Consider the following 24,439-nt stretch of genomic DNA (forward strand, 5'->3'; position numbering starts at 1 on the left):
TCATAGCTAAAGTTCATGAACTAAAACCCCATTATTTATTTGATTAATTGTATACTAAGGTGAGTTAGTTCATTATGGAGAGTGTTGAGTCCCTGTATTTGTGTATATATATATATATATATATATATATATATATATATATATATACTATACATATATTTTAATGAAAAAGTTATAATGTAAACTCGATAACCGAGCAACAGATTCACCATTTCATTGATTAACATATTTCAGCTATGGCTTTACGAGAACAAAATGGTAATCGGTTACCGCAGAATATTCCTTTTATGCTTTTCTCTCGGCTTTGCAGTTATTTGATTGAATTTTGCTTTTTCTCTTATCAGATTTTGTGCAGTGAAATTTGTTTTCCTGTATAATTATGCAAATTTCCTTCAAAGCTGCTGTTTTCAAGTTATAAATAAAGTGTCTTACATAACTCGATTTAATTTATTTAAATAGCTAGAAAAATGTATTATTCTATAAGTCTAACTGAATGATCTGATGTGATAGACTTGCTCGGTGCGGTCTAGGTATAAAAAAGACCCAGGCCGGAATTTATATATGAAGGGGTATATTTATTATAGAGCGAGAAACCAGAGAAACCAATGGCCCGGCTTAGATTTGTTGGGGTTTTCGCTAAAAATCTAATTAGTTATAATTTTTTTAAAAATCATATATTGTTTTAAGATTAACATTTACTTTCCTTCCTTCTCACCTTCCTTCGTTTCCTTCCTTTTCTCTCCTTTGCTTTCTCTTCTTTTGTTTATTCCTTCCTTCCCTCCTTTCCTTTTTTCCTTGCTTCCTGTCCTTCTTTCTCTTCCCCACCCTTCCCTTCCTCTCCCCCTCTTTCTGCCCTTCCCCTCTCCCTCTTTCTGCCCTTCCTCTCCCCCTCTTTCTGCCCTTCCCCTCTCCCTCTTTCTGCCCTTCCTCTCCCCCTCTTTCTGGCCTTCCTCTCCGCCTCTTTCTGCCCTTCCTCTTTCCCTCTTTCTGCCCTTCCTCTTTCCCTCTTTCTGCCCTTCCCCTCTCCCTCTTTCTGGCCTTCCTCTCCACCTCTTTCTGCCCTTCCTCTCCACCTCTTTCTGCCCTTCCTCCCCCCCTCTTTCTGCCTTTCCTCTCCCCCTCTTTCTGCCCTTCCTCTCCGCCTCTTTCTGGCCTTCCTCTCCACCTCTTTCTGCCCTTCCTCTCCACTTCTTTCTGCCCTTCTCCTCCCCCTCTTTCTGCCCTTCCCCCCCTCTTTCTGCTTTTCCTCTACCCATCTTTCTGCCTTTCCTCTCCCCCTCTTTCTGCTCTTCCTCTCTCCCTCTTTCTGCCCTTCCTCTCCCCCTCTTTCTGCCCTTCCTCTCCCCCTCTTTCTGCCCTTCCTCTCTCCCTTTTTCTGCCCTTCCTCTCCACCTCTTTCTGCCCTTCCTCTCCCCCTCTTTCTGCTCTTCCTCTCCCCCTATTTCTGCCCTTCCTCTCTCCCTCTTTCTGCCCTTCCTCTCCCCCTCTTTCTGCCCTTCCCCTCTCCCTCTTTCTGCCCTTCCTCTCCCCCTCTTTCTGCCCTTCCTCTCCCCCTCTTTCTGCCCTTCCTCTCCCCCTCTTTCTGCCTTTTCTCTCCCCCTCTTTCTGCTCTTCCTCTCCCCCTCTTTCTGCCCTTCCTCTCCCCCTCTTTCTGCCCTTCCTCTCCCCCTCTTTCTGCCTTTCCTCTCCCCTCTTTCTGCTCTTCCCCTCCCCCTCTTTTTGCCTTCCTCCCCCTCTTTCTGCCCTTCCTCTCCCCCTCTTTCTGCCCTTCCTCTCCCCCTCTTTCTGCCCTTCCTCTCCCCCTCTTTTTGCCCTTTCTCTCTCCCTCTTTCTGCCCTTCCTCTCTTGCTTGCAGTGACTATTTGGCCGGGCGATAGCGATGCTGCTGGGCCACGCATCGCTATCGCCCGCCACAGGGGCTATTCAGGCAAAGGCAAACCTTTGAAGCGATTTTGACGATGTAGTCAAAATCGCTTAGAAGTATCGCCCCTCGTGTACGCGCCTTAAGTACAACTCCCCCAAAGAATGCTATGGTGCTTGTAAGAAACTTAGCTATGTGGGAACCACAGACGCATTAGAAATTCCTCTAAGTGTCCCTTTAGCTAATTCACCAATCAAACTTTTGGCAAGAGCTACAATTTATTACATCAAAATTAAATAAGAAACTTTCAACAGCCACCTCATTAGGTTTAATGTATTTGATTAGCAGTTATCAAATAAAGCTTAATTGTAAGTGTTTGTTTCAAATGGAAATGAGAAAAGCTGATGCATGTTAAAGGACAAATGATTGGAAAAGCCGATTTTCCAGTGGGAGGTGAAGAGCGTTCCCATGCGACCGGTTCATTTGTGGAAATGTTCTCCACTATGCAACAAGACACAATAGAAACTGCAGAAGGCAGATGTTGCTGAGACTACTAGGTGTGTACACAGTATACGATTTTTTTACACAATAGGCACGATAATGATGATCGTTAACGACATATTGTGTAATTTGTATGCACTATATCGTTAACAATCGGTCGCTAGTGATGTCCCCCCTAATTTATCCCCCCTTGTGCTCCTCCAAATGCGATAACAGTCCACTTCATCCTGAACATTTGGGCCTTGCAGATAGGCTTCAAGGGCTAAATTATAGAGGGGGAGACTCAGTGATCGCACAGGTGCTGCTACACATCGGGGGCCCCAACATTGCCACATCCGTTCCTGCTTACGTGTAGCAGTAAATTAAATAGTCTGCTGCCAGGTGTGGGCAGCATCACACACGTGAACGTGCAAGGCTTTGGGTTAGTACAATGGTAATGGGCAGTAGTGAGCAACTCATTTGCCCTGTGGCTCCCATAAGCTTTTATTTGGCACTGTAGACATTTACTATTTACTAGATATGTGTTTTGTATCTAGCAACTACCTTAAAATCTGACCCCAATGACACCCAGCCCTCAACACCACGTATGCTTGAACACTTCTTTGCCACCCTGCCACGAGTGGGGTAGCGACTGACGGGTATGGATCATTAGGTCTACAACATCATGGTGGACAAGCATTGGGTCGACACCATTAGGCCGACATGTTGAAAGGTTGACATGGGTCTAGGTCGACACAAGCATTAGGTCAACATGGGCAAGGTCAACAGTCAAAAGGTGGACATGGGGTTTTTCACAGGTTTTTTTACCCGAATGTCGACACTGTCGATAAAGTGCACCTCGTCCCCTTGCATGGCTCGCTGCCCTCGCCATTCTTCGGGCACGGTTCCTCGATATGCTTGGCATACTATTTTATTCTCCCACCATGCCCTTGTGGATGGTAGGGCATTAAATACCGCCTGTCGGCGCATGTCGGCTCAAAAAAAACCCAGTGAAAAACCCTATGTCATCCTTTTTGACTGTTGACCTTGCCCATGTCGACCTAATGCTTGTTTTGACCTAGACCCATGTCCACCTAGACCCATGTCCACCTTTCACTATGTCGACATTTCAGCATGTCGACCACATGCTTGTTGGCCAAATGCTTGTCGACCTTATGACCGTATCCCTGACTGACATGCATAGCCGCTAAAATTGCTAGATCCATCCGCAAAATGGTCTTGAATATACCGGGACGGGATCATTTCAGATCCACAGTTGATTAGACCATTAGTAGGCTGGTGACAGACCGAAATGTAGATGTACGATAAGGTTGCAGACACGTTTAAATCTCTCTGCCTGTAATGTGGGAATTGTGAAATCCGGGCACTGGGAACTTATTTTCCATCCCTTTGTGCAGTCACTGATCTCTTGTTTCTTTAAAGAAAGTAGCAGGTGCTGTAAATAAAGACAGATAATCTACATGAAGAGAATATTTTGAATGCAGGCGATGGGGAAACTCATGAATACTTCATGTTGGGATTTTTTGAAAGAGTTCTGTCATCTAAATGGTAAAAAGGAACAAAATCGCTTATAGTGTATCTGTCACCTAATTTGTGCTTCAAGCAGCCGCCTTAACGATGTCCTTAGTTCCTAGCAAATTGATAAGCTGCATCGCCGGTGTTGTCTCTCACGGCGCCCTGCAGTACCGGCACCGTTCTTTTTGTGCATTCATTTTAATTCTTATAATGTTCTATGTTTTCTGGGTAGAGACTGCTGGAGGTGGGGGGGGATTGCGGTGGATGCTAGGGCGGCACACTTTCACTGCGGCTCTGCATACTGGTCTTGGCTTGCCCCATACTGTCATACACTAGTGAGTGTGACCTCATAGGAACAAAGCCACAGCCCATCTTGCATGCAGGTGTACCTTTGGTATGCCTGAGGAAGTATGCCACATGTATTGAGTATGGTGGAACAAGCTGTTTCCCAGTGGTGCAATACTGGGGCAGCTTTATTAAGCCTGGTGAAGTGATAAAGTGGCCGGTGATATTGCAGCAGGCTCCTAACTGTCATTTTTTAAACCCATCCTGCAAGTCGTACACTTGATCTGCCGGTGGAACATGTAAAGTCGAGAACCTGTGCAAACATTTCACGGAATACTTCTAATAATTAAGTCACTACATTTCACTTGATTCAACTCCTCATTAATAAATATGAATTCGAGATTTATTAAGAACATTAGAAAAAGCGAAGAATTAAAGATTAATTTCTATCAGTATTACATTGAATATTTTACTTATCTCTTTATTAACTTATGTTTTGTTTGATACAAGACATTAACCTAGAGCTTACTATTATCAGAGGGGGAAACTCACTAAATGTTGGCATCAGCTCTGTTTAGATATAGTTCATATGCTTCCTGGATACTTGGATATTAACATTCTTTTGGATATTAATTTACTTTTGGATATTAACAGCTAGATTGAGAGGGAAGAGCACCTTGCTGACTAGCTTAAAATGTATAGGGTAGCAGTGTTCATTCTAGCACCCGCCATCTTTCAAAACCCATGCAGTTCCTCTTCCCTGCCTGGGGTGTCGCTGTCTGCTTTAGTGCTTCTAGCAGAGTCTAGTCTGTATATCAGCACTGATATGCAAAGCAGACCTGTGCTAGAAACACCACAGCTGACAGCGACACCCCAGGCAGGGAAAAGGAACTGCATGGGTTTTCAAAGATGGCGGGTGCTAGAATGAACACTAGGGTAGTACCTATGAGTGCTACAATTTACTGGTCCAGATAGGGTCAAAAAATGCTTGATCCAGTCAGACAGCCATGTTAGCCTGGTTTTGAGGGGGTTGTAATCCAGTCAGACAGCCATGTTAGCCTGGTTTTGAGGGGGTTGACTGTGTTGAGCGGTGGTATATAGGGTTAGAAATGAATGCAGGGGCACCTGTCCGTTAGAATAGCCGAGGGAGGTTAAGAGACCAGTTCAGGAACGTGGTGAGCTTAAATGAAGAGGGGAGTTTTCAGGGACCACATGAAGATTTGGAGTTTAGAATGAAATCTAATGCAGGGGAGGGCATTCCACGGAGTGAAGCCGACTGCTTGGGAATGTTTCGGTATAGAGATGAGTGTTGGTGCAGCCTTGCTGATGGCCCTGTGTATCAGATGTGCATTGTCATTTCTAAAAAAAGGGTAATTTACTGGGAAAAACATCTCCAAGGACAAATATTCAATGCCCTTGAAAATTAGGAACATTTAGAAGCTGTGCAGAGATGTTGTTTACAGCAGTCAGGGAGACCTAATGCAGTGGAATGAGTTTACCAATAAAATGTACTACTTTGAAAATAATTATTAAAAAGTAAAAATATAACAATAACTGAAAGCATTATAAACTAGTTATACAGAGAAATGATTGCTCAGCTGACTTAAAGCTTCTACTTCAATGTTTTATATCATCCTTGTTCTTCATTATATATTATGACAGCTGGTCTAATTGCCGTCATTAACCATTTATGTATGTTTACACCAGTCTTATTAAACCATTTTGTGGCCTGTTGGAAAGATATGTTATTGCACAGGGTAGGCAGAATGTTCTCTAGACTAACTGCAGTAGATAGTTTTGCCCAGAACATCATATTCATTCTTCGCACCCTCATGTTGTAAAGTGGGTGCTGGGTGGTATAGGACTTTATTCTGGACCACACGCAATGCTGCGAATTTCGCAGCGTTGCGCGTGGACCAAATGCCGCCCACAATGCCGAGCCCCGATCCCCGGCATGGCTGGGGAAAAATCATTCCTTAGGTGACCATCAAATGATTCCTCCAGCACTCGCAGATCAGAGACACCTCTATGGTGTCTCTGATCTGGGGCGCCCTGTGTGGGAAGCAGGCAGCTGATGTCAGCCAACCCACCCCCCCACACCCGCGTCACCGGGCAGTTTGCATGGAAACGCCCAACGTTTTCATGGGAACGCCCTTGAAATGCTGGGCGTTCCCATGGGCTGTGCCCCCCACCTGCACTAATAGGTGTGGGCGGGACAGCGAACATGTAGACGCAAAACATCTTTCACTATCATTTCCCATTCTTATTGTCCTTTCCCTTCCCCCATCCATTAACTTTCCTCACCCTTCCATTGTCTTCCCATTCTTTTCTCTTCCCATTCCATTATTTTTCTAATACCTTTACTGTTCATTACCTTCTTCCTTTTTTCTTCTCTTTTCTCTCGTCGTTTTCCCTTTCCTCTTCCATCCTCTTCTCTTTCCCCTTACCTTCCATTTCCATCCTCTTCTCTTTCCCCTTACCTTCCATTTCCATCCTCTTCTCTATCCCCTTCCACTTCCACTCTCTTCTAATTCCCTTTTCTCTTCCATTTTCATCTTTTTACTTTTCCATACTCTTCTTTCCCTTTCTCCTTTCCATCCTCTTCTGTTTCCCTTTACCCTTCCTTTCCTGTTTCATCCTCTTTACTTTCCCTTCCTCTTCCTTTCCCCCTCCACCCTCTTCACTTTCCCTTTCCCATTCCATCCTCTTCATTTCCCCCTCCCTTTCTTTTTTTTCCTTCCATCCTCTTTTCTTTCCATCTCCTCTTATCTTCCCTTCCTCCCTATAGCTTCAGCTTATGATATATTGTGACCTAAAGGGTAATCGAAATGTAAAATTGAATATAAGTTTTAAGAAAGCGGTTCCAAGGGATGCTACGGGAAGGGTGGTATTATAAGGGGTGTGATTTAAGCTTTGTGTTCTATACTCACTCCTTTTTCTGTCTCTTATGTCTGTCACAGATCAGTAAACAGCAGCTACAGACTGTGAAAGATCGCTTCCAAGCATTCTTTAACGGAGAGACGCAGATTGTGGCGGATGAGGCATTCATGAATGCAGTGCAGAGTTACTATGAGGTGAGAGATGCCATGAAGAATGTTTCTGTGTCGTGTCTCTTTGCAGGCAGCCTTTACCGGAAGTTCATGTTGGGCGATGGATGTATTCAGCATGGGGACCTACAGCTGCTGTGCAACTACACATCCTAGCATGCCCGACCACAGTTTTGCTATTAGAGCAATCTAAAAGTGCAGGGCAGGCTGGGATATAAGGTTGCTCAAAGCACATTCTTTTATGGTATGACATTGACCAAAGCGACGTCATACCTCCTGCAGTACTATAGTACTGTATGTCATGCTCCTCATATAAATAATAGTACAGGTCCGGTCTCCTTTATCCGTGTACTCCAATAACCGAAATATTCCGAAAACCGTGTTTTTTCAGAATAAATTTTTTGTTTGTTTTTTGTTTCCCCCACCCCTTTTTTCCATACTTTCCTCATCCCCCAATGTCCACGGCGGCCTCCGGGATCCTCTTCAGCGGCATCTCCAGTCCCAGGGGTGCATTGCGCAACCACGCACTCGCACAATGCGCCCCTGGGACCAGAGATGCCGCTGAAGAGGATTCCGAAGGCCGCCAGGGGACACCGTGGATGTCGGGGCACCATCGGGGCACCACCAGAGGACTAGGTAAGTATGGAAGAAAAAAAAATATTCCAAACACAGAAAAAATCCCATATCCAAAATGCACGTGGTCCCGAGCATTTCGGATAAGGGATACTCAACCTGTATTTACTAATCCCAGAAATGATTTATTGCATTCCCAATGAGTTTATGCAAATTTGGGACATTTAGGATAGCTGGCATGACCAATTACATTGTACCTGTCATTGTAATACATCCTAGAAGAAAGCAATCGGTTACAGTCATTTTTTTGTTTTGTTTTTCTTGCTCCGTGACCTGTGCACGTTTTAAATGTCACTTATTGTTCTGGTAATATCTTGCCTTTTAAAGCACCAATGCTTTCCCCATAATGAAACGATTGACCGTATCTCAGTAATTGCAGAATCCATCTAGTGCTGTGTTCTTATTTGTTCACAGTAAATGTTAAATCCGCTTTGGGATTCTGTTCCTACATGAATAATATAGTGAGGATATCAGACATTGTTCATGTAAAGGTTATCTGCATACAGTCGTAGCGACTGATGGCTGCAGCACTACCAGGAAGCAATTCTTAGATATTCTCCTGCTGTTCCTGCTGTTCCTGCTGTTCCACCTCACCTGGGCTGCCTTTATTCCTATTAGACTGTGCTGTGAATATTTAATCTTCAACATGGGAGCCTGTAGAGCTTTGTCAATGCTTTGATGACTGTTGATACTTTGATGATTGTATGACCTTCTAACCAGAGGTGTAATAACAGCACAGGATCCCATGTTCAGAGCCCCCTACCGCCGTCCCGTACACACTACCTCCAAACTCCTGTCTGTGAAGTTCTATTCAGTTTGATGTTTTCAGACAATGGAACAGATGCACTAAGATTTAAAAGTAATGAAACGGAGAGCCAGCCAATCAGCTCCCGCCTGACATGTCACAGACTGTGTTTGAAAAATGTCAGGCAGGAGCTGATTGGCTGGTTGTTTATCACTCTCCATTTTATCATTTTTGAAGCTTAGTGCATCTGGCTCAATGGCACTAGAGTATGGCAAAGGTCACAGCATAGAGTAGTTCTTACTGTCACCTGCACTGATTCTGGGCCAGATTCTCTAAGATTCAAAAGTGATAAAATGGAGAGTGATAAACAGCCAGCCAATCAGAAAAATGTCAGACAGGAGCTGATTGGCTGGCTGTTTATAACTCTCCATTTTATCACTTTTGAAGGTTAGAGAATCTGTCCCTTTATTTTTTCACTAATATATTATGCAGAAGATGGCATTGCCATCATATTGAATAGGGGGGGTCCGCATGGGGGCCCTTTGACCCACGGGCACCCCTGTACCCATTATAGATATGCCATGTTTAGACTTTGGGGGAGCTTTGTCAAAGCTTGGAGAGAGATGACTACAAACTAAACTGCAATTTTACAAACACAGGGCCATATGTACTAAGCTTCAAAAGTGATAAAATGGAGAGTGATAACCAACCAACCAACCAATCAGCTCATAACTTCCATGTCACAGACTGTGTTTAAAAAATGTCAGACAGAAGCTGATTGGCTGGTTGTTTATCACTCTCCATTTTGTCACTTTTGAAGCTTAGTGCATCAAAGCCCTTAAAAAAACCATTATGCCACTTTCAAACATGATCCAGGAATGTGTCAGGTCTAGAAAACCATCCTACAGAAGTGTCCACATACATCTATCCTCCAATGCCATACAAGTTGCTCTAAATATAACACTTGAGCTCCGTGTGAATCTGTAGTGCCTGGCTTAATTTTTGTGTCCTTTTCCGTTAAATAACGTTTTATTTGCACAATGGAGCGAATAGGACTCACCAACAGCTTCTGCTGATTGAAGTGATATTTTAATCAGCAGAAGTTTCTTGTTTGACTTATTTGCTCAATTTTGCAAATAAGATACTATGGAACAGTAGGAGCTGATTGGCTGGCGGATTATCACTCCACATCACTTTTTAAGCTTAAAGTCTAAACTGACTTTTAATTCCGTTGGAGTCAGCCGAAGAGGGGGCGGACTCTGGTGTCATGTGACATCAATTGCACGCCCCCCAGCAGGCATCGAGACACCTGCATTCCCATGAGAATTCTCTGCGTTTTCATGGGAATGCATTTAAAATGCTGGTAGTTCCCCTGCTCCGCCCCCTTCCCCTACCCTTGCAAAAGCCTTGGCGACTGTGATAGCCGCCAAAGGCGTTGGAACAGCAGCCCTACACATGCGTATAACCACCCATACGCATGTGCGGAACCGCACCATCGGTCCTCGGTTCAAATACGCTGGGGACCGAATGATATTGAAGCACCCCCTTAGAGTGAAAGGGGGTATGTGAAGTTAATTAGTACTTTATCTCTCTCCGCTTAACCTCTCTCCGAGCTTTGATAAATCTCCCTCTTTGTTATCAAGATATTTTTAAAATATATTATACAGCATTATTATATGAAGTGTTTGTTCTAAACCACTGCAGACTCTCACGTCTGTATAGGATATAAATAAATTGTAGTGAAGACATTAAATAATTGTTCAAAATCCGCACTTGGCGCATAGGGATCAGTCGCCAATGAGCTGTAATGCAGCAGGCAATTAGAGCAAGCGCATTTCCGGCTGCATGGTTTCTTGCTCATCCTTTGTGTCTTTGATCAATGTTAGTAAACAACCCGAAATGTCAGTATCGGAGGTCACGGAGAGGTGTCTAGGAAGATCTCGCTTGCCTCTGACGCTTGACAGCTGTTATATGCAGGCCTGTCCCTAAAGTGATGCCTCTGATTTATGTCGAGTCTTGAGTAGAAAAAGAATTAAAAATCCTTATGACTCGGCTAAGAACCACAACAGATATATAATATTTGATGCCGGTTCCCTTAAAAAACAAACAAACAAAAAAAATGTACAGCAAACGGACAAAAGTTAAAAAATGTGCGTCATTTTTAGCATTATTATTATTATATACAATAATTATATAGTATAATTATATAATATAATTTAACCCCTTGGGTGGTATGCTCGGACATTTTCCCGGGCTCAGCTGCGCTGCCGCAGCGGGCTGTCCTAGAAAATTTCCGGGCATACCACTAATGCGTAATAGGTGCGCGCCAGTGGTGTCCAGGTGTGTACCACTGGCGCACCACCTCTAGAGAGGTGGTGCGCCAGTTTTTTTCACAATTGTATGTTCTCACAATTCAAATGTTGCAAAGAAAATGTGCCGTTTCCTGAGCAAAAAAACAAACAAAAATTACAGTAGATCTGAAAATAGTTCTCTTGGAATCACCACCTGCAATAATGAAGCAAATCAATAGGTAGAGAGTTTTTTGTTTTCCCGGATAAAAACTGGGGACTAATTCGGCTTTGTTAGCAAAACAAAAAATTGCACAATTGGGAAAAAAACATGTTGTACTGCAGGCGGAGTTTATGTCACACGTGCAGAGAGAGTTAAGGTGGCACTAGAGAAGTTGAAGCGGTGTATGACTAGCCAATCCCTCTTGAGCCTCTAGACGGCAGTATCGTATGCAGTCCTTATGGATGTGACGTATTGCACACAATTCCGTTCCCTGCTGACGGGAGCGGAGCCAAGTTGGAGGTCAGGGTGCAGCAGGGACCACGCATCGGATTGGATTGGCTGTCAAACACATCCGATTTGGCCACTTTTCACCCGATTTGTCAGCCTGACCCAGTGGAATCGGGTGAAAAGTGGCCAAATCGGAAAAGTGTATGGCCAGCTTTAGGTTTGGATAGGTTCATTTTTTTTTCTGTAAATACTGGCTGCTTTATGTTTACACTGCAGTTTAGAATTGTATTTGAACACATCCCACCCAAATCTAAAGGTGGATCGGGCTGAAAAGTGTCCACGTCACAGGTGTTTGACATCTGATCAGATTCAATGTGCGTTCCCATGCACATCGGATCTGACTTAGAGGTCGGACCTGCAGAACATAGGATGAGTTGGAATCAGACCCATCAGCGGTACATCACGGGTGCATTTTAGCACCTGCAATGTATCCTGTCAGTTTCCCTTAAACTCCCCCTGCAGCTCCCCAGAAGTCTATATATGCAATAAATCCAATGTAAAAAATGTCCCATGTAAAAAATGATTTGTACAAGAGTGTCCCGGGAACCGCCGGGGAAGTTGAAGGAAAATTGGATCCATCTTGCCCTTAAGTCAAGTCGGAGTAGGACTTAACTCTCTGCACCTGTTACATCTGCCCCACCTGCAGTGCAACCTCATTTTGCCAAGTTGTGTGTTTTTTTTTACTTGCTACTTTGTTTTTTATATTATTTTTTATTTTTATTTTTTTTATTTTAAGAATTTCAGTATTACAATTATTCTATTCTTTTTTTATTCTTTATTGTTTTTTTATTTTTTTTACACGGCAGCTGATTGTGTATAGAATATGGTGGCAGTTCTATTTTACGCGTCTTTGATGCTTTTGTTACCTTGAATTTTATATTTATTTTGTTTCCACCACCCAGCGCGTTCTCCTTCTGTATAATGTAAAGCTTTGAAGTACTGACCTTGTTTGTATACAGTCCGTGTTAATGGAATACAAAGACAAATAGCGGGAGCTGGAGACACAGACAACAAGGTCTAATTTATAAAAGATGAAAAGAACTTGGATGCTTTTCAAATGGATTGGAAGCTGCCATCTGAGTCACACTTACAAAAGTTGTTGGAAGCTCTGAAATCTTTTATAAAGAAAAACAACTGGGACCATTCACATATAAGATTAAGGGGTTGGGACATGCTGCGCTATATAAGAAACTGTAAATAAATAATAAATATATTACCACCAGTAAAACTCCGGTACCGAAAAGCGTACAGTTTTCATTATTTTTACTGATATATAGTAATATAGTAATTGAGGCTGAAAAAAGACGTTGGTCCATCGAGTTCAACCTATCTGACTTGTAACTACTGACTTGAGTAAGTCATATCTATAGGATTCCCTTAGTGGCCAAAAAGGCATCCAGTTTTGATTGAAATTCATTAACAGTAGTTGCTGTAACCACCACCACCGGCAATGAGTTCCAGAATCTTACTGCTCTAATGGTGAAGAATCCTCTTCTTAATTCAGTACGGAATTTCTTTTCCTCCAGCCTCAGTACATGCCCATGTGTCCTAAGTATAGGCCTGTTAGTGAACAAATCCTCTCCCTGTTCCATATGATTCCCAATCCTGTATTTGAACATACTAATCATATCACCTCTTAAACATATCACCAGTGTTTTTCATTGGGCTGTCCGATTGGATAAGGTGATAATAGACCTGTTTCACTGAACCTGTGTGTTTTCTGCCTGGCCATAGCCCCATTTTTTTTGCTGAAAACCGGGCGTTACCGGAACTTTTGCACACGCTGGTTTATCGGGGCTAATTAGATAGCCCCAAGCAAGCCTGTCAATCACAGGTAATAGGATATTTGGCCCTCCAGCTGTTGTTGAATTATGCATCCCAGCATGCCCTGGAATAGTTTTAACATGGCCAAGTAGCAAGACTGTAGCAGTGCATGCTGGGATGGGTAGTTTAACAACAGCTGGAGGGAAAAAGATTACTCATCCCTGGTCTAGCCCCCAAAAAATAAAAAAAGGCCTTATTTATTTATTACCAGTTAAATATATAGCGCACACATATTCCGCAGCGCTGCACAGAGAATATTTGTACATTCACATCTGTCCCTGCCCCAGTGGAGCTTACAATCTATATTCCCTAGGACATGTACACGCACACACAGACAGTCTAGGGTCATTTCTGTTAGGAGCCAATTAACCTACCAGTATATTTTTGGGTTGTGGGAGGAAACCAGAGTACCCGGAGGAAACTCACGCAAACACAGGGAGAATATACAAACTCCATACAGTTAGGGCCATGGTGGGATTCGAACCCATGACCTCAGAACTGTGATGTAACCATTACACCATCCGCACTGCCACATATTGGTATGTGCAATCATTGGTAGCCAGGCTGAATTATGCAGAACCTCAGCGCTTACTGTACGTCATTACTTCCCGCAGACTTGTTAAAAGTAATCATTTCCGTAACCAATGCTCCCATAAAGAAATGCATTGCACCTAGACTATTCTAGACCGTTCGGTGCTTGCTTTAATGATGGAGTGTATAAATGTGTTTGATGTGTTGTGTTACTGTGCCGGGCATGAATTGCCAGAGTGGGTTTATGCACTTGTCATAAAAAGTAAATGCAACTTCTTATACCACCCTGATTTATTTGACAATAACAGCTCCGAAATAACCGAGGCTCAGAAACTAGACAGACTTTAAAATTCTGCAAGAACCGCAAACCCGTCTCCATGCAATAATGTTTATTTTTTACGTGCAATTATAGGTTTTCCTGAAGAGCGACCGTGTAGCGAGGATGGTTCAGAGCGGGGGCTGCTCTGCCAACGACTCCAGAGAGGTTTTCAAAAAGCACATAGAAAAGAGGGTGAGGAGCCTTCCGGAAATCGATGGCCTGAGCAAGGAAACTGTGCTGAGCTCCTGGATCGCTAAATTCGATGCCATCTACCGGGGAGAGGAGGATCCCCGCAAGCAACAAGCCAGGATGACGGCCAGTGCTGCCTCGGAGCTCATTCTCAGCAAGGAGCAACTCTACGAAATGTTCCAACAGATCCTGGGGATTAAGAAGTTTGAGCACCAACTGCTGTACAACGCATGCCAGGTGAGACGTCATATATGATTTATAGAGATAGCTCTGCTCCTAGGGGTCTCTTCAATCTTTAGTGTCAGCACAGTACTCAGGCAGACCAGTGCATCCATCAGTGTGCTACCCCCTGGCAAGAGATGGGGTTGGGAGTCCAAAATACAGTATGAATCGGCTTCGTACAAAGCCATTATCAATAAAATACGTTCTAACATCTGCTGATCTCTACATGGTAAATAAAGGCTGGAATGTAATATCCTCAATGTTTCTGATAGTCACATTAACTGTTCATCTTTCATTGTAAGAAGTGAGCTCTTGAATTTCGTTCTGAATGCTCTAAATTACATTATTGTTAAAATAGTCGGCTGTCAATAAATGAGGAGCACCTGGACCTGCCGTGGCAGACATAGCAGTCAGAGGGCCAGATGCACTAAGCTTCAAAAGTGATAAAATGGAGAGTGATAAACAGCCAGCCAATCAGCTCCTTCCTGTCATGTCACAGACTGTGTTTGAAAAACTTCAGACAGGAGCTTATTGGTTGGCTGTTTATCACTCTCCATTATATCACTTTTGAAGCTAAGTGTATCTGGCCCAGAGCCCCAAATCTGATCAAATCTCAAGGTAACCCTTCACCATATTTAAGAATCAAAAATGCTGATAATAATTATTGGTGGGTACCCTCAACGATAGTTCTCTCTGGTTTCTTGCAGTCTGTGTACCACCGCAATCCTCCTAGACCAGTGGTAGGCAATAACAGCCCTCCAGCTGTTGAGGAACTACATATCCCTACACGCCTTGCATTAGTTTCAGCATGGGCAAATTGCAAAACTAAAGCAAGGCATGGTGGGATGTGTAGTTCATCAATAGCTGGAGGGACGCTTATTGCCCACCCCTGTCCTAGACCAATGTCTATTGCTGTAATTAATAGCACATACCTCATTTTATTTATATATTTATTTTGTGCAAATTGTATATACATCACAGATTTTAGGGCCCATACACACTATGCAATATTGTACACGATTGTTACAACTTAGTTCAGCACGATAATGTATAAGGTGTACACATGATCGCAAAATCGTAGCAGTCGTGTACAATATTGCATATGTATGGACCCATAGATTTATGGAACTTGTTGTAGGCTAATGGTCTATTTTAGTGTTCATTCTAGCACCCGCTATCTTTGAAAACCCATGCAGTTCCTCTTCCCTGCCTTGGGTGTTGCTGTTTGCTGTAGTGCTTCTAGCACAGTGGGGTCTGTATATCAGTACTGATATGCAAACCGGACCTGTGCTACAAACACCACAGCAGACAGCGACACCCCAGGCAGGGAAGAGGAACTGCATGGGTTTTCAAAGATGTCAGGTGCTAGAATGAACACTACTATTTTACTGCAATAGAATCTTTCTTTAAACTTACCAATGTCACTCGATCACCATGGCAACCTCTGAGCGGTCCTTAACTGTGATGCTAACTGCCTCACATCACAGGTCATTACAGGGCCGATTAAATTGCACTGGGTATGAAGTTCGGTGAACCATGGACCTCTGTTGGAAGATGAGAAGATGCTTGTGCTCATTGAGCTAATTTCACTATTCGCAGGAGTTTCTTTACGAAGCTGGGAGTTCTATTGAATATGGGATGTTGTCCAAAGCAACCAATCAGAATCTACTTATTTAGCACCTTCTAGAAGATAATAGAGATTAAATGATTGGTTGCCTGTAGCAACATTTTATCTTCAATAGAACTCTCGTCTTAGTAAATAAACCCCTCAGTGATAGTCAAAGCATTAGACCACCTACCCATTAAGGTAAAACACACACACACACACACACATATATTTATTCTTCCCATTTACTTTCACACCTTCCCTCTGGCTGATATGAATCAGTTCCTACATGACATTGCTGATCCATCTCTGCAGCAAAGTGGCTGAATGAATCTCCCTGCCGTAACACATCTGGGGCAGCCGATCTGTCAATCACGGCTCTGTCTTATGGAGAACATTCAATGTTTCCCACAGTTGTTTAAAACAACATAGTTGAGCGCACGCAACCAGGTTTTTATGCAGGGTAGAATATATTCATGTTGCTTAGGCTTATAAGGTCTACCAATGGCCTGATATCTGGGCCAGGATGTGCCTTCAGTAAAAACGTCCATCAGCCTGCCCGTAGGCACTGCGTTTCTCTTCTTGGCAGGGACTGACATGCCCCGAGTACCAGAAATAACTCGCTGTAGAACAGATCCCCAGGACAGATTAAGAGTCATATAAACTGCCATGCATAATGATCCCCGCAGTTTGGTGCACCCTCTGTACATTGCCGTGACATTGTAGAACGTACAGTATGCTTTTTTTCTATATGATTGCTACTTCCAGCCATATAAAGTCTTCTGTTCCCTCTGGGTGAGGGCGAACCGGGCGCAAGCCCTTGGGATATGGTCGAGAAGCATTTGGAATGCGACCAAGCACACCGTGATCACTGTTCTTGAGTTTAACTCTTTCATTTGCAGAGATTCTTTAAAAAAAATATATTTCTAGTTTGCAAAATGTATAAAGGTGCGTACACACGGGGGCGATTATTGCAACTATTGCTGGAAATATGGTCGCTGAGCGACCATATTGGCAACGATGGGAGTGTGCACCGGCGATAAATCGACGGGTGCGCGCTCTTGTTTTCTGCCCGTTGTGATCGCTGGTTTCTTTTTCATCAGTGACCATCTCTGGTTGCTGATGCAAACGGGACACCGAGCGATATATCGCTCAGCGTGAGCAATATATCTCTCGGCGATATATCGCCCTGTGTGTACAGGGCTTAAGAGACTGAGGAGTTATTTGCTGACCAATGCCCAGTACCATCCAGAAACCAATCACTTATTAGCCCCTGTTCAGAGCCATCTTAATGTATGGGCTCAATGGGCAGCTGCCCAAGGGCCCCCCAATTCTAGGGGCCTTCGAACTGGGGCAAATTGGGTTGTGGGCATCCGCCTCCTGAGCTTCTTGGGAGGCAGCAGAGAACACTGCCTGGTTGACATGATTGTGAGTCACACACAAACAGAGGGACCAATCAGCATTCCTCTTCCTGCTTCCCAGCCTGCAGCCAAACAGTGATTGGCTGTCATCATGCTGCTTGGTGGGTGGCTGTAGCTATACTCCAGTCATAGGGCGGGATGTACTAAAGGGAAAACACCTGTTTTACCGCATTTTCCTATGTATCAATACCCGTCCGCCCCGTTTTCGCTAGGCAGGGTATCGCCCGCCGTCCGCGCGCCCCCCCCCCCCACGTCCTCCTTTGATCTCCTCCTCCCCCTGGTGTCACAGCCGGGAGGACATCCGGCTTCAGGGGGAGGAGGAGATGCAGGGGGATGCTGGCAGCCGCCGGGAGGTGACGGAGACCCCCGCAGACCACATCACAGGTATCGTGGGGGTCTCCATCACCGCAACCTGATGCTGGCCGCATATGTTAGTACATATGCGGCAGCATCGCGGCGGCTGCCATGCGAAGGGCGGCGATGTATATTAATACATCGGGATTGCATTTTATCCCGTGAATGGATGTGGAGGGGCCCGAAATGCATTGCTTTGCCGGAGGCCTACAGTGTTAAGACAGCCCTGTCCCTGTTTTGCCATGAACTAATGCAGAATTGCCACATTTGTATGCAAAATGTATTCAACCCTTATACACTCTCAAGTCAACAAACTATGGGTAAATGAAATAATAAGGACCTGATACAGTACAAGTATCTTCGGGGGAGATTAGAGCCACGTAATCTCAGCAGATTCCCGTACTGCGGCACTATTGTGTTTTCTGTACAGAACATTTGGCTCCAGATGTTGGCACGGATCTGAACAATAGGAAGAGATTACCCTGCAGTTTTAGGAGGATGCAAAGCAACATTGAGATCTCCTTTGACTTTTATCTAGATGCATATTTGTGCACAACTCATTATGGTTCCCCTGTGCTGTATAGTCTGAGATCGTCTGCTTCTGATTGGCTACTTTGTATAGTGTAGAATTGATTCTGGAATAATGATTTGAGTTAATAAGACCTTTATCTTTGATTAAAACAAACCTATTGTTATGGAAACCTAATAATGTCTTTGTTGTACCATGGCATAAATCAAATATCTGAGCCCCTGTACTGATAAATGATATGGTATGTGGTTATAAGGTCAACAGTTAATGCGTCGACACACAATAGATCATCACGTGAATAGGTTCAACATGCATTAGGTCAACATGGTTAAATGATCAACAGAGGCAAACAGTTGACATGGAAAAAGGGTCGACATGAGTCTTTTTAATGTTTTTTTTTTTTTGCAAAACCCGTCTTGTTCTTACATTACCCTCCCAGTGGGCATAGAGAGAGAATATGAGTGCACCGAGAGGGGATGCGGTCCATTCATATGGTGTCATGTCGACATCTGCTGGCACCAAAAAAAAAAGCATGAAAAAAATAATGTTGACCTTTAACTGTCAACCTTTTGCATGTGTTGACCTTTTAACCATATCGACCTATTGCATGTTGCCCTCTTTGCTTTCTCGCCTTTTGCCTATCGACCAATAGTGGTCGACCTATTGGGGTATATTCAATGCATGTCAAAACTGCCGTCTTGCCGAAAAACGGCAGTTTTCGACATGAATATAGTGTTCCCTCTAGAAATTGTGCCAGGCAGGGCGCCGGGGGGCGGGCCGGGGCAGCCGACGGCACACTTGTGGGCGGTCCCAGACCGCCGACGTCACTAAAGTGGGCGGACCGGGCCGCCGACGTCACTAAAGTGGGCGAGCCCGCCTGGCGGCGTCACTAAAGTGGGCGGGCCCACCTGGCGGCGTCACTAAAGTGGGCGGGCCGGGCCGCCGGCGTCACTAAAGTGGGCGGGCCCGGCTGCGTTGAAGATCCTGTCACCACAGGGGGAAGATGCCTTGATGCCAGGGAAGCGCCGGGCATCGCCGTCTATGGCGGCGCTGGGCTTCCCCGTGCAAGGAGTCGGACAGGCACCAGGCTGTTTTATCGGGGCGCTGCTAGAGGGGCAGGGCGCATTTTGCCCTTTAAAAAACGGGCAGGGCGCAGCGCCCCGCTAAAACAGCCTGGCGGGAACACTAGAATAGATCGGAAAGGGTTCTGATCTATTCAATCTATTTGACCTGCCGAAAACCAGGTGGAATGACGGAATAGCTGCTAATCCATCTGCTTTTGCCAGAAACAGACTAAACCGAAAGGTTTTTGCCATGTTTCTGGCAGTCTCAATCCGACATGAAAAGATGATGGATTAAGGCAGGGAGGACGGGACCGGGTGAGCAGCAGCTTACATTGCGCCGCCGCCTCCTCCTGTCCGCTGCCTCTCGTACCCACCTGCTGACTCCCATACCACTCACCGCACTCCCCTGTCCCGCCGCCGGGCCAGGTGAGAGCTGCTCACCCGGCCCAGCTACTGCTGCCTCCCGGCGCTGCGCTCACTTGGTCCCAGCACCGGCCGAGTGAACATCAATCACCCGCCATTGAATAATGGTTCCCGGATCCATTGTGGCAAAATAATTTCAGAATGGATCCAGCATCAATTGAATATACCCCCTTTGACAGTTGACCTGGTCTCTTGACCGAATGATCCAGACCCAAATTATATATCATTTATAGTGGGTTTAGAATATTTCTTACACTTACATGCTTTATTTTATTTCTCTCATCGGAATCCAGCCGACAGAACAGCCGACTCAGCGTTCGCTTTAATATTACACTGAGTTGTCCTTAAGCTTTTACAGCAACTGTGATTTTTCATTTATATAGCATTATGCAAATCTTGAAATTGTGCGAGAACATTTCACCTTCAAGATAAGTCCATCTTCAGATGTGTATGGGGCTCTTTGCATAGCAGATTTCTCCCGGGAACATTATGTCGTTTATTTAAAAGCTTGTGTAATAACGAGTGAAATGACTTTGCATTAATTGGCTGTAATGTTTCAGAAGTGTCTTGTTGTTGGTAATTGTGTACCGCACACAGGGAAGGAGCAATGGCCATAGGAAACAATATTTTGTGGGATCTACCGCAAAGTTTTTCTACAAACTGTTACTTGGATGGGTATGGGTCTTTGGGTGGACCAACCCAAGGTCGACATGCATTGGGCATGACCACTAAAGGTCAACATGACTTAGGTTGACACCTGAAATAGGTCGACATGGATGGAAGGTCGACAATGGGTAGGTCGATAGTCAAAAGACCGACATGGGTTTTTCCAATTTTTTTTTTGTCCCGAATGTTCACTTGGTCGTCATGAACACTGTATTGGTGCACCGCTGCACTAGCCATACTTTGGGCATGGTGCCTCGCTACCCCTCGGCACACTATTGTATTCTCCCGTCCATGCTGATGGAAGGGAATGAAATACCGTCCGTTGGCACGTCTGGTCAAAAGAAAAAGTAAAAAAACCCTTGTCTATCTTTTGAATGTCGACCTTAGGCATCTCAGCCTATTACAGGTGTCGAACCTATTACAGGTGACCTTCAGTGGTACATAACGACCTTGGGTGTGCCGACCTCCAATTTTTTTCCTACAATGTAGGAGCACACAATATACAAGTGTCATATACCAAATTAACCAGCAAAGTCTCTCTGTGCGAAATAGTCAAATTGTGTTGCCAAATATGCCCAAATTGTAGAGAACCTGTCGGCTCACTCATGCCAGGCTGATGTACGAGGACACACCTGTATTTTAAATTCTATATGCCAATCCCACATATTGTTTCCCATGCCCTTATGAAAACTCCAGTGTCTATTTACGGACCTCTTGCATTCCGCTGGTTCCACCAATGAAATCTGGAGAGATCACGGACATTTTATCGTTGTGTGCTATTAATATGGCTTCACGGAATGGTACCCTTGACACAACCTCTAAAGGGTCATAGATGTAATAGGTAATATGACTAAGTGCTCAGCACAGTAGCTCTCCCAGATGATTTAAGTGGATCAGCAGGAACAAAACGATTTATTAAACACTTTGACACGGTCATATCAAATTCTGCTGTCATTGTTTGTCTATCACATGCGGAAAATGTATCACATTGCTTTCTTACAGTGGCAAGATAGGAAAATGACAATAAATGCATCATTTTAATTTTCTAAATAAACAAATATAATTTCCCTGTAAATAATACTACTGTGTTTCCCTTTCTGTAAGGTGGGTTCTTTAATGTTTGCCGATATTTCCGATAGTCGGAAATATTGGCACACACCTATTCAAACTTGGACGTTTTTAAACGTCTTTCTGTCATGCAGATTTGACTTTGTAAAAAGGCGAATCCGCATTGTCGGAAATGGAGGGTGGATTGTTGAATTGGGAAGTTTTTGCAGATCCACGTTTTCCGACTGTTGGAACGTTTTTGACAGTTTCAAAATTAAAAGATGTTTGGACAGTTGGAAATAAGGATTGAATACCCCTCTAGTACCAAGTTGCCATATTTGTACCATTTCAGTCCATACCTCAAAACTGCTTAGACACACCCAGAATAGGGTTGACCACACCCACAATTAAATTAAATGTATACAATGCAAGGCATGCATGCCCCTAAATAATCATTCAATACTCCTGACTACCAAACTAAATTTTTTTTTAATTGACATGAAAAGCTTTCTAAAGCTGGGCATACACTACTGCAATTTCTCACAGTGTATGTCCATCCCATCACCCGCAAGCCGCCCAGGACCTTCCCTGGCAACAGGGTCACATGCGATCCATCACATGTGGTCCTTTAACTTGTGATGTGATACCTGCCTCAGACTCAGGTCCGGTGCGCACGGGACCATGCATCGGACCTGAGGGGACATCACACTGACCCGAATTAGGACAATTTCTCTTCCCGTTCCGTCGGCAACGGGTGAAATCTGTGCGAATCGAGTTAGCCTGAGGCAATTCAGACTCATTTTGCAGCACTTAATGGGCCCATGCATCTGTAATGTATTGCCCCAATTCCCCGTTTGGACGATGCCGGGGTCGGGAATTTCCAGATTTGTAGGTTCCCCACCAAAAATTTATCAGGTTTGGGGACTCGGGGATTTGTTAACATCCTGAATTTCCCAGATTCTCCTATGGATCTTTAATCATCAATGATTGAGAAAAGGTAGTTCTCTCCCAAAGAACTTACAGTGGAACAAGGACATATCTAGTTGAAATAGCATATATAGGGGTCTTCATACTACAGAGAGATAAAGTAACCGCCAATCAGCTCCTAATTGCTATGTGGAAGGTGATTTTCAAACATAGCTGATTGGCTGGTGCGTTATCTCCTTGTACTTTATCTCCACTTTATCCCTTCACCAGGATTAATACATCTGTCCCTTTGTTTGAAAGATGCCAGTTCGGTTGGCTCTCCCCAACCCAAAATAAATTCTGGCATATATAATTATGTAATATGTAATATTGCCTATTGTGTCAGACTGGGGCAATAAAGAGCCACCAGGGAATGCTGCAGTAGGGGGTTCAAGCTTAAGGTGTGTTGCAGGCCCCCAGCAGCGGAAATGGCTAGTCACCACTAAAGGACTTTGTCATCCGACCATTAGAAAGGACATGCAGAAAACCGGTCCCCTTTGATTAGCAGGAGGAAGAATATTGGGTGCTTGCTTAGTTTCTATGGAGACTGCACCAAGTTCTTCCATGATCCTGCTCTGCCATGTTACTGACCCACCACTAAAGTAACAATGTATAATGTAGGTGCATGGTCTGGAACCTGACCACTAAAGGGGGCTAGGGCCCTCAGTCAGTAGATCCCACTGTGGATTTTCCCTGAATATCTATGAGCCAGTCAGACACTGGTTGTCTGTAGGTCTGACTCAGTCTAACCTTACTCGGGCTGCCTGTCGCAGTGCAGCTCGCAAGGCAAATGAAACTGTCCTTTGCGCGGCAGTCCTTGGCCTGGCCATTTTCTGAAAACATGGGTGAACCCAACACTTCTGCCTTTCAATCAGTCAGATGTGTCCCCTAGTGTGCTATCCGCATGTGCAGGACAGGTCTTGCGCAGGCGCAGGAATACAACATCGGGGACAGTTCGGGTTGGATCGCGCAAGCCCCTTTGTACGACTCTGAATGGTAAAATTAAATACACGCCCATAGCACATCCCAACCCACCCATTGGTGCATTCACCTTGTTGCCTGCTGGTTGACAGACACGCCCCTTTTAACATCTGCAGTGAAACATCTGAAATCCATGCAACTCTAAATTGTAACGATGAGTCTCAAGATGCAGGCGCAGAAAAGTTAAAAATCGCTAGATGCAGCTGCATACAAGATCAGGCTCTGTTTCTATATTTACGTCACAATTTTAATGATGGCCTGATCCAAGTAAATGCCATGAAAAGGTTATTAAATTAATGTTATTTGTGTAATTTGGAAAATGTTCAGAATGGTTTCCTATTTACATGTAATTAAAATATTGTCATCATTTAATTATGGTATATCATTACATGGCTTTTGCAAGACTAATTCTGCATTAGAATCCTGAGAGCAGCTATAAATAGCGCAAGTACCGGACTAAGCATTCATCATTATGGATTTACTTTGCAGGATTTACAATAAATAACTCGGCCTCATTAAGCCTTTCTGTGTGTAAGGAATGAGTTTACTTTGAGCGGACAGGGTTGTTTATGTGATACAGCCAAAGACGTCCGATTATAAGTGCATGAATTGAAGTATTTGTAGTATCCTGTGGGAGAAATGTGCACATTAAGGAGATTTTTCTAAAGCCGGGTACACACTAATAGATATATCTGCAGATCAATCGATCTGCAGATATATCTACAGACGGATCGGGCATAGGGATGGCCATCAATGCCTTTGTCATCGATGGTTTCCATCGATGGCAAAAGTGCAACTGCCCATTGATAGTGTAAAACTATTGAATGGGTGACCATCAATAGTTTTACATATCGATGGTCATCTATTATGTTTGAGTGATTGGCCTGTGGGCCAATGAAAATATGTGGGTG

The 24,439-nt window shown here is 44.1% G+C and overlaps 1 protein-coding gene across 17 annotated transcripts in view; it reads left to right on the plus strand.

The window, feature by feature from the left end:
• CADPS (calcium dependent secretion activator) overlaps positions 1-24,439 on the plus strand; it is a 388,847-nt gene that overhangs the window by 103,614 nt on the left and 260,794 nt on the right. For all 17 annotated transcript variants that reach the window (XM_083156060.1, XM_083156054.1, XM_083156062.1 and 14 more), the window contains exons 2-3: positions 7,123-7,236; positions 14,154-14,486. In XM_083156060.1, the coding sequence (XP_083012186.1) occupies positions 7,123-7,236; positions 14,154-14,486 (447 nt within the window). The remainder of the gene's footprint in view (positions 1-7,122; positions 7,237-14,153; positions 14,487-24,439) is intronic.

This window comes from Crinia signifera, chromosome 8 (assembly GCF_055691185.1).
Source record: "Crinia signifera chromosome 8, ASM5569118v1, whole genome shotgun sequence".
NCBI lineage: Eukaryota > Metazoa > Chordata > Amphibia > Anura > Myobatrachidae > Crinia > Crinia signifera.